Source organism: Lactuca sativa, chromosome 4 (genome assembly GCF_002870075.4).
Source record: "Lactuca sativa cultivar Salinas chromosome 4, Lsat_Salinas_v11, whole genome shotgun sequence".
Taxonomy (NCBI): domain Eukaryota; kingdom Viridiplantae; phylum Streptophyta; class Magnoliopsida; order Asterales; family Asteraceae; genus Lactuca; species Lactuca sativa.
Window position 1 is genome coordinate 25,339,116 of NC_056626.2, and position 10,942 is coordinate 25,350,057.

Genomic DNA, 10,942 nt, shown 5'->3' on the forward strand with positions numbered 1-10,942 from the left:
TTTGTCCACATCTTCTTTAATTTTATTATATATAAATAATATGAATGAAAAATAATTATTTTTCATCATATGTGGATATAAGTTTTAAACACCTTGTAATCATATATGATTTTAAAACACTATACAATATTCATATCATATTCTAATCATGTGATTGAACACACACACACACACACACACACACATATATATATATATATATATATATATATATAGAGAGAGAGAGAGAGAGAGCTATGATCATGTATAAACATTAAGTATTGTATGAATGTAAGACTAATTCTAGATCAACCATGTGATAAAGGTATAATATTAATTTTAACTATAATTAATTTTTATGAAAAATATATGAAACATTTAAAAATCCTTTAAATTAGGTATGTTAGTTTCACCTTATAAAAAAAATCGTTGCATGCTTCATCCTAGGGAATAACACTACCAATTTCATCACTATAAAAAACAATTCGACCTCAATAAATCACATGTTTCAATCGATTTTGCATGGTAGTAATAATCTCCATAACTTTTCTTCACCTTTCTCAATCAAACAAAGGGTTTATTGAAACTAATACTCAATACCCAACCCAAAGAAAAAGCAAAGAGTGCAGAATTTATTAACTAGGTCGCATTCTGACCATAAACCAGATGACTATCATCATTCTTTATATATTCTTCTTAGATGCAGTCAATCAACTTGTGCTATTGTCTTGATTTAGCCAAGAAAATTTCTAGATAATTTCCATTATTGTTCATATTTCGTAACTTCACAATGTCGGTTCATACAACATATAAAGAGGCATTTTGTTTCTATAGGTTTTTTTCAATTATGTACGGTTATGTGATAAACCATCGCCATTGGATTGAAGATATGCGAGACGTTGCACTTAAACAAGATGATCCTAATGGTCACGGTTAAATATTGGATGTTAGGGGCGACACTGGGTTCACTACTTTAGGTATTGTAAAACATGTCAATGCTAAAAATGTGACTTATCTGTAACAATCACTTCATCATTTTGCAAAATCTAAGGAGAATAAGTCTTTAAAGGAGCGGATGATTATTAAGGGGGAAGCTAAAGATCTTCCTTTAAAACAGATTATGCGAATAAAATTTGTGTCAGATCAAAGGTATAACCTCTAAATGTTCATTCTTATGTGTTTTACTTGGCATCTTTGAAGTGATTATTGGTATTTGTGTAATTATATAGTTAGTTGATTGAGGGCGTATTTGGATGTGTCATTAAACTGGTTATTGAGACAATTGAGTGTTTACATAAAGTAATTATATGATTTCTCAATTTGTGAAAACAAAAAGATTTTAATAATCGAGGAAAGAATTGACAAAATAAAGATAATTATTGAGATATGTGTAAAATTGACCAATTATCCATAGCTTGAAGCAACTGATTATCCAATACCAATTTTACAAGTCAGGGAAAAAGCAATTGGGATTTTAAAAGTGATTGTTGTTTGATGCAAGAAACTTGTAGTCCACCATTTCAACACTAATGATCCTTATGTCATCACCAAACTCGGAGATCGACTATCTTTAAAATATATAATTACTTATCTGCTTCAAATTATCATTGAACTCCAACATTTGGTTAACTTGGTTCCATGTAATGTTGTAGTTGCAGACAACAAAGACGAAGCATATAAATAGTTGATTGAATAATGTCTAGAATAAAGAAATGACTTTCTCGCTTGTAGTCAAGTTGTAAACTTGGTAAATTCTAAATTTCTAAACTTCAATCTGCATTTATATGGCTATATTCTTACAAATTATGGTTTTACTTTGTGACATGAAGTGTTTAATAAAGACGTTTTCAAGGTTGATGATAAGATTAGGCATGCTCATGTAAAATAAGAGACAAAGAAACATCCCGGAAGGAAGAAAAACGAAAATTCCTAGTTCTCCTTCGTTTAAATTCAATGCACATTCACATGCATTTGTCCAAAGTTCGCAGTCCCAAATTATTGTTCCAGTCATGTTGATGTTGGGGTAAGTTCTCAAAGTACCATTAACATCCTCCTTGATGTATTACCTTTTTTCATCTATTCAAACATAAAGTCAGAATGTTCACGTTAATTTAAATAAATGTTTTAATCATGTATGTTGCAATTGAGCTTTGCATGTCTATATTCTCGTAGCCAGATACTTGTTGAGACAACTATAATTTGGTTCTTTTGTTGCTTCCAAAGACCAATAGGTAGCCCATATTTGGATAAGTGTAATATCATAATAATACTTCAATTAATCAATTGTTAACTCTTAAGGAATAAAATTTGATTATTAAAGAATTAAGATTGGTTGATGGTGGTGGTTTGCGGTGATGAAGTCTTGATGGTGGCATTTTAATGTAAATATATGGCAAGAAAGGATGGTGATGCATGTGGTAATCGATATCGATCGGAGAAAGTGGAAACTCAAAATTTTAGACATTGTATTCTTCAAGAGTGTTTAAATTCTTAAAGAAGTCTTCATTTGTATTAAAAACTTGTGGTGTTATATGCTAGAACACTATATTCTACAAGAATAGTTTCAATTGTATAAAACAATTGTGGTGCTACAAAATTATCACTTTAATTCTTAAAGAATTTTTCAATTGCATAAAGAATAATATCTAAAGAATTAAATCTGTTAAACCATCTTTAACCATAAATTCTACAAAAATATTGTTAATTTAAATCAATTGTTAGTGCAAAATTTTAGAAGAATATTTTATTCGTTGTTAAGTGATTCTTAATCCTCACTCCTTACAAATCAAGTTAAGGTTCAAAATTTTGCAATATATTCTTAATGAGTTTTTTATTAGTATTTCATACAAAAAAACATTTGATAATTTTTCTAGGAAACGTGCATGCAAATTATATTAATTTAATTTATATTTTATTTTATTAATTAATTGGACTTACTTGCCTAAAATGTTGGTAATTTTCATTCCGCTCTTAATAAAATGTTATATATGCACTTATCATTAATTAAGTTTAATTATATAGTAAAATGTTATCTTATGTGAATACCATGCACCCTAAAATCACAAGTCTTGCGGTTCTTTTAATCTAATTGTTATAATTTGATCAAACATTCATATAATACTTGTGATTCATATTTGAAACTAAACCCCTCTCTCTCTCTCTCTCTCTCTCTCTCTCTCTCTATATATATATATATATATATATATATATATATATATATATATATATATATATATATATATATATATATATATGATTGATGTATAAAAATTAATTTTTTTAATCACATTTGATTAAATTTCTTTTAGGTAGTTAAAATATGGTAATCATATATAACTAAACCAGAGTATGGGTTGTTTATTTATATAATCATATTTTATTGATGTATAAAAGATCAAATTAAAATAAAAGTAACAACAAAAAAAAAATTTATGATTGAAAAGTTGTGTTTATAATCACACTAGCTGTAAGACCCATATATTACATGGGTTCATTTTAAAAAAAAAATAAATATAAAATTCTAAACATTTAAGAAGTTTGAATTTATAAGAAAAATTAGAAAAATATTGAATTATTAAAATAAAAGTGTTTTTTCTCTTTTAAATTTAAAAAAATAATTTAGATAAATAAACAAAGGAAATTAATGGGCTTTAATTTAAATTTTTTGAAATTAAAAAGAAAATCAATTAATGAAATTGAAATAATTTATTATTATATTTATTACAATTAATAAATTTAATTGAAAATTTTATAAAATTTAATAAAAATAAAACAACTACTAAATGTCATATGGAAAAAAAAAATTATTCAAAATAACCACAAAATGGCATATGGCAAAATCAATAAGAGTGTGACATGTGACAAAAAAAATTTCAATTATTAGAGTAAATATGATTTTAATCATATATGACAAAAACATTTATGATTATAACAGATGTTAATCATATATAATTTAAAATACTATTATAAAATCCAAGCGTTATTATCACAACAGATTATAATAACATGTGATTATAACATATCTCAATCATATGACTTAAAAATATAAACATAATTTTTGTTTTTTATAATCACTTACGATTAAATTATTATGGATTTAACAAACTAATCCATAATTCATTTAATCATATATGATTATATAGAAATATCAATATGTTTCCAATAATCATATGTAATTATACCTTGTATTAATCATATGTGATTATAATCATCATATGTGATTATAATCATTCATGAGTATAATCATTTAATCATATGTGATTATTTATAAATATCAATATGTTGTTGTATAATCATATGTGAATATATAAAAACATATAAATATTTATAGACAATATTCAAGAAAGAGTTAATTATAATTTGTATTAATCATATCTAATTATGAATTACATCCAAAAAGACTTTAAAATGTACAAATTACATGCAAAAGACTTTAAAATAATTGACACATAAACAATTTTTAACACAAAATAGCGTTAAATATCTTCTCCTTCACCAACATTCTTCCCTCTAAACCTATATATAACTAAATTATGTTAATAATCATATATGATTGGACAAATATATTTTTAATAACTATATATATATATATATATATATATATATATATATATATATATATATATATATATATATATATATATATCTTTGTTTTTACCTCCTCTTTCAACATTCTGTTCTTTTTCATTATTATCAACATTTTTATCTGCTCTTTCATCTATATTCTTTCTCTCCAAAGCTGAATATTAATAAAATATTTTATTAATCATATGTGATTATATAAATATATTTTTAATAATGATATCCAATTTAGACATATATACTAATTTTTACCTCTTCCTTCAACATACTCTTCTTCTTTATCATCATAACCGTTTTTACCATGTCATTCATCTATATTTTTTCCCTCCACACCTGAATTTAAGTAAAATATGTAGTTAATCATATGTGATTTTTAAAAAAAATTAATAATCATGTCATCTACACTTTTGCCCCCTTCCACACATCATCATCACAAAGTTTTTCATTATTCACACCTACCTCATCATCCTGACTAACTTCAACATTCTAACCACCTTCAATACCATCATTATACTCTTCATCATCTTCATTACTACCTTCAACATTATCATTTTCCTTTTCTTTATTATCATATTCATTCTCATCATCAAAAATGGTATCCAAATGGACTTTCAAATGATTCAATGTGATATTTTCAGGAAATTTATCGATTCCCTTTTCGGTTAACATACGTAACTTTCTATACTTCACCAGAACCATTTCTTCATAATCCTAAATCACAAATGATTGGAAGTTTATATTAGCATACATGATTAAAGATTACGATCATTAAATATTGAGAAATAATCTAGTATAATTGTTATAATTAAATTTACCTCCTCATTCAAATCTCTTTCAACAAACTCTTCATTAAACTCTCCAGTACCAAAATCACCCAACTCTTCTTTTTCATAACTTTCTCTCAGTTTCATCTTCTCTGACGTCCAGTGACAGATCACTGGACGTGTTCTTTCAACTTGAATGACCTCAGAATGGACACTATCTACATAAACCAACTGCAAAAGAAGAAATAGTTGTCATTACAATCATATGTGATTAAAAAAATTTATTTATAAATCACATGTGATTATAGCAATTCAGATTTAAACATAACTGTAAAAACACCTTAAAATCACATGTGATTATAAATGTGAGATTCACATATAAATTAACATGATATACCGATTCACATGTGATTAAAATATTTGTCATGACAATCATATGTGATTAAAAAAATTACTTTTAAATAACATGTAATTATTACAATTTAAATTTTGTAAAACACCTTAAAATCTGATATGATTGTAAATATAATAAGATTTACATATAAATTAACAATGCATGTTGATTCACATGTGATTAAAATATTTTTCATTACAATCATATGTGATTAAATAAATTTACTTTTAAATCACATGCGATTATAGCAATTTAGATTTTAACATACCTTTAAAAAATCTTGAAAATCACATGTGATTAAAGATAACGAGATTCACGTATAAATTAACATGGCATATTGATTTACAAGTGACTAAAATATTTATCATTACAAATCATATGTAATTATAAAATTTTACTTTAAATCATATATGATTATTGCAATTTAGACTTTTAACATAAATATAAAAATCCCTAAAAATCATGTGTGATTATACAGATAATGAGATTCACACGTGACTGAAACATAAATGCTTCTAGCAATTTAGATTTTAACATAATAGTAAAAAAAACCCTAAAAATCACATGTGCTTAAAGATAACGAGATTCATATATAAATTAACATGGCATACTGATTTACGTGTAATTAAAATATTTGTCATTATAAATCATATGCAATTATAAAAATTTATTTTTAAATCATACGTGATTATTGCAATTTAGATTTTTCACATAAGTATAAAAATCCCTAAAAATCACATATGATTATACAAATAATGAGATTCATAGTTGATTAATAATATATGATTAATAGAAGATGAGTTATTAAACATACCACTAAATAAGCAGATGGTCCAACAAAATTGCTTGTCGAACTGGATGGATCATAAGATTGTTTGGTTTTAACCAAACAATCTATCAAATATGAACACCAATCGATGTTGCTTATCTTGGTATCCTCCATGATGTACTTTAGTGGGGAAGTATTTGCTTTTCCTGAAGAGCTTGATTCAATCAAAGAGTTGATCAACAAAGCTAAAAAATTCATTTTGAAATTCATATCCGCTTTGTTGGATGAAACAATCTTCATTTTTATCTCCTGAAGTCGAATCATGCTCTTGTTTTCAAATTGTTGTGTCCATTCCTCATAAGTATTATCCTCTATTGTTCTTAATGGAAGTTCCGAAAACTTTTTCCTTCCTAATGGAAATCCAAGGATTTGATGGACTGATTCTCTAGTCACATCAATCTTGCCTCTTTGAAGAATAATTTTCTTTGTTGTCGAATCAAACTTCTCAAGAACAAAGCAACTTAGTGCCCCTGGCACCTCTGTCATCTTCATTTTCAAAAGATCTCCAAAACCGATATCTTCTACACAATCTTTTTGAACTTCATTGAAACCTTGAATTACCGATAGCAAAGCTCCAGGGGAGCACCTATCATCAAATACAACAATTAATGAATTAAATTCATATGTGATTATAAGGATTAATGTACTTAGTATACATGTGTGATATTTGAATCACATGTGATTTAATTTAAAAAACACAAAACTTAATCATATGCGATTGATGTTTTTGTGTTTATAAAAAAAAAGATAATAACATGTGATTATAATATGGATAATCATATGTGATTGGTGTCTAAAAATTGTTTTTCAAATTATATATGATTTTAATAATATATTATTAAAACATTTTTTATTATAATAGATTTTAATCATATATGATTTAAAACAAAATATATAAATGATGATAATCACAAAAATATACCTGTTTCTCAATGTATCAAAATGCTTCTTTATTTGCTTTTTCTTTTTTCTCTTTTTCTCCCTTGTTTCAAAATCGGAATCTTCATTTTCATCGACAAGTTTTTTTTCTGTACTTAAAACTACTGCTTTTCTCTTTTTTGAGTCTGGTTTTTCCTCTACAAATATCATAAATGTCATATTAAGAAAATCACAAATGATTAAACAAACTCATAATAAATAAGCATACAATGTTCAACTCAAATTCTAATCACACATGATTGAATTATACCTTTGTCGTTTTTCCTTTTTGATATTTTTTCCATTGTTTCTTCTTCACTTACTTTTTTTTCTTTCCCTTTTAACTTTCCTGAGATGTATAAATGTAGATATAATCAGAAAATAAAAAATGATTAAACCATACCATGATAAATAAGAATCCAGTTTACATAACATATGTTAATCACATGTGATTGTATATCTCTTGTATATAAAATATGTTAATCACATGTGATTAAAACATAATGTGGGATGTTTGTGTATAATCATATGTAATTGATGTATAAAGGATGTTTAGGTGTATAATCACATGTGTTTTATTATACCTTTGTCATGTGATTGAATATCTTTTGATAAATATAAGATGGTAATTAAAAGTAGTTAATGTACAAAAGATGTGTTTAAAACAAAAGTAAGTAACTACAAAAACAAGTCTAAGGTACTCCCAGAAACAACTTTACAAAGTGAGCATACCTCAAATGACTAGTGAAATCCATAGCTTAAAAAATGAAAGATAGAAGAGATAAGTTAAGATAGATCGTGGCTCGAGCTGAAGAATCGAAAGTGGGTAACAATTAATATAAAACACCAAAGCAAGATTCGGAAATTGAAAAAGGAGGTGCAAGAGTTGAGGAGACCTACCCTCTACAAGTTGTGGGAAGGACTTGTGGGTCATTCAAATGACAATAAGACAATGCACGCTAATGTGATTAGGGTCCTCGAGGTCGATGCTCGATGCGAATGCGCGGACAACAAGTAGGTGTGGCGCACAAGTAGTAATTACCAATATATGTTTATCAATGTGCTAAAAACCCATAAAGATATAAAATGAAACCAAATGTAACAATCATACACTTGAATCTAATGGTAATTAGTTAACCAGAATGCAAAATGCATGGGGATTTTTGATTCTGTAGAAACTATTCCCATAATTAGACCAGACCATGATGCGCCAAAGCGTGATGTGTTGGATACGCTTGGATGCGCGCATGCAACATGTAGGTCGCATTGCCCCACACTTATGTTACCCATAGACCCTCACATCGCATCGCAACGATCACATCACCGCATCAAGCGCGCTTTTTTAAACCAAGAACTTAGTCAAAACCAAGCTATGTAAAAACAAATAGCCAATACCTACTTCCTAAAAAAGTAACTTCTAAAGATTACTTGAACTAGTAACTAATAAGTGGTTAAAAAGGAAATATAAAAACAAATAACAATGACTTACAATTATATTAACGGCATTTTGGTCAATAAATTTGTTGAATAAAGAGACTTCTTTTAGTTACTGGAGCAACAAACCTGTATTCCTAATATCAATGCTCACAAATTGTAGTTTACAAATTTTGACAGTTATATGTGTTGTCCAGCTGGACAGGAGAATAAGCCGAGATATATATGTAAAGAAATCTCAACTCAGGTATTGATGGGGCATAAGAGCAAAATTGGAAATACTAAAATTAGAAAAAAAAGAATTAAAGCTCAAGGATTTTACAAGAATCTTGTAGTTTGGAGGAGGACCAATATGTGCTATGATTTCTGGTTTCTTGTTATTTACCTACCATCTGATAATCACTTTCACAACACACATGTGAATGTTGCGTTTTGAATGATAAACAATAAAATGAATTTAGTTTTGTTTGGATATTTACAAACCACCATATTGTTTTTAGACATTTAAATATCCTCAATTTATGCAAGTTTGTGTAGTATTATAAACACATTTTTCACTGACAGGTTGAGGAAAAAAATTTGCTTATCAGAACTTGTTCAGACCATTTACAATATATTATTGTCTGCAAACTGTTCTTCAATTACTAAAAGTAAACATGCTCACAGAATCTTGGTCAATAACTTTGACATCATAGAAAAAGGTATGTAAATCATCTTCCCTGTCTTCATTTTCAAGATTATAATCAAGTTTTGCTTGTTTGAACAGGAGAGATTAAAGATCAGATAAATAGTAGGGATCTTTTGTACATATGAGTAATCATTAAATTCAATGATTTGAATTAATATTTATGGGAAAGTCTCATTTTAATGCAGATTAATGACTTAATGAAGAAACTAATATACTTGTTGCATATTTACAGTATCAACAAAGGGTTAGATTTGAAGTCTGTTACTAGAAAGCTTATGTAACCACAAAATTAAGAACTCACGAGGAGACAATAAAGAGGAATTGCAAACAACCATGTTAATTGCAATTTCACTTCAAAAATCTAAAATCAAAGTATATCAACCATGTTATTCTCCTCCGATGTTTTCTCATTGCAAACAAAAACCAAGAGAAGGACTGCGTATACGTAACCAAACACTTACAGCATTATCGCAATGTCTATAATTGCAATAATCAGATGCTCATTGTACGATTAAAAAAAAGAAGAAGAAATAGTAAAAATCGATATCGCTCACCTCAGTTATTTGAACTTGAAAGTTGAAACGAATTTTGGCTTGCTGCTGCTGTGCGTATGCACAGCTGATGGAAAATGCCGTCGATTTAGGGTATCGGTAACTGCTAGCTATCGATCGATTTGGGGCAAGGGGGAAATCGTCGTCGATATGGCGGTGAGGTGGGAGGAAGTTTTAGGTCAAATTTTTTGAGGAAAGAGTTTATTTTAGTTTGAACCCAAATCCAAAAACCCTTGGTAAAAATTAAAAAATTTGAGGTGACAGCTATATTCCCGATTTAATTTTTTAACTGTATAATCAAAATCATATATTCTTCTATCTTTTCTTTTCCTCTCTGTTTTTTTGACAAAAATAAATCCAACTCCAAAATAGGATAGAAGAAAATTTTTGTGTTTCTTGATTTAATTTGCATTTGAAACGCCTCCCAAAAATTAAATTACAACAAGACAAAAGAATGACCAATCTGTGCACAAAGGCAAACACTTTGTGTAGAATTACTCTTGTTAAATATTACAATGATTGTAATATACATGTTTTTCTTTCGGGTCTCATTCTATATTTATCTGATATCTAATCTACGTGTATGACTCGTTAGGTTCAAGATAAAGTAGTTGGCACTTGGCAGATACACATCATTCGACCATAGAGCAGCAATAATATATTTTTGAAAAAGGGACAAGTTGTTTATCATGCTTATGCTTATGGATGGAAAAGTCTTTTTTGATCAACTATATAAATGCAAAATGTGACTTTCCAACATGTCGATACAACTTATCGCAATCAAACAAAATTGTCATCAAGTCA

General features: G+C 27.5%; 1 protein-coding gene across 5 annotated transcripts; it reads right to left on the bottom strand.

The window, feature by feature from the left end:
* Window positions 1-4,315: 4,315 nt before the first annotated feature.
* Window positions 4,316-10,502, bottom strand: LOC111894423 (uncharacterized). Of its 5 annotated transcripts, none has more exons than XR_006190092.2 (11): window positions 10,142-10,502; window positions 8,366-8,528; window positions 8,198-8,273; window positions 7,737-7,814; window positions 7,470-7,623; window positions 6,533-7,133; window positions 5,376-5,555; window positions 5,020-5,271; window positions 4,813-4,893; window positions 4,637-4,717; window positions 4,316-4,494 (listed from the first exon to the last, which is right to left on the bottom strand). XR_006190092.2 is itself a non-coding variant. In XM_052770176.1 (8 exons), the coding sequence occupies exons 4-8, from the start codon at window positions 7,768-7,770 to the stop codon at window positions 5,047-5,049; spliced, it is 1,194 nt and encodes a 397-aa protein (XP_052626136.1). In that variant the 5' UTR covers window positions 7,771-7,814; window positions 8,198-8,273; window positions 8,366-8,802; window positions 10,142-10,501; the 3' UTR covers window positions 4,899-5,046. The 5 variants fall into 5 exon arrangements, 1 of the variants encoding a protein (XP_052626136.1); XR_006190090.2 differs by having other exon boundaries at window positions 8,366-8,802; XR_006190089.2 differs by lacking the exon at window positions 10,142-10,502 and adding an exon at window positions 8,955-9,012 and having other exon boundaries at window positions 8,366-8,802.
* Between the last annotated feature and the right edge of the window lie 440 nt (window positions 10,503-10,942).

Bases quoted from the DNA above. Each gene is read 5' to 3' on its own strand.
- LOC111894423 (XM_052770176.1), bottom strand. From the start codon at position 7,770: ATGGAAAAAATATCAAAAAGGAAAAACGACAAAG. The intron at 7,624-7,736 runs GTATAATTCAAT...TGATATTTGTAG, and splicing joins AAAAAGGAAAAACGACAAAG to AGGAAAAACCAGACTCAAAA. The intron at 5,556-6,532 runs GTATGTTTAATA...CTTCTTTTGCAG, and splicing joins GACCATCTGCTTATTTAGTG to TTGGTTTATGTAGATAGTGT.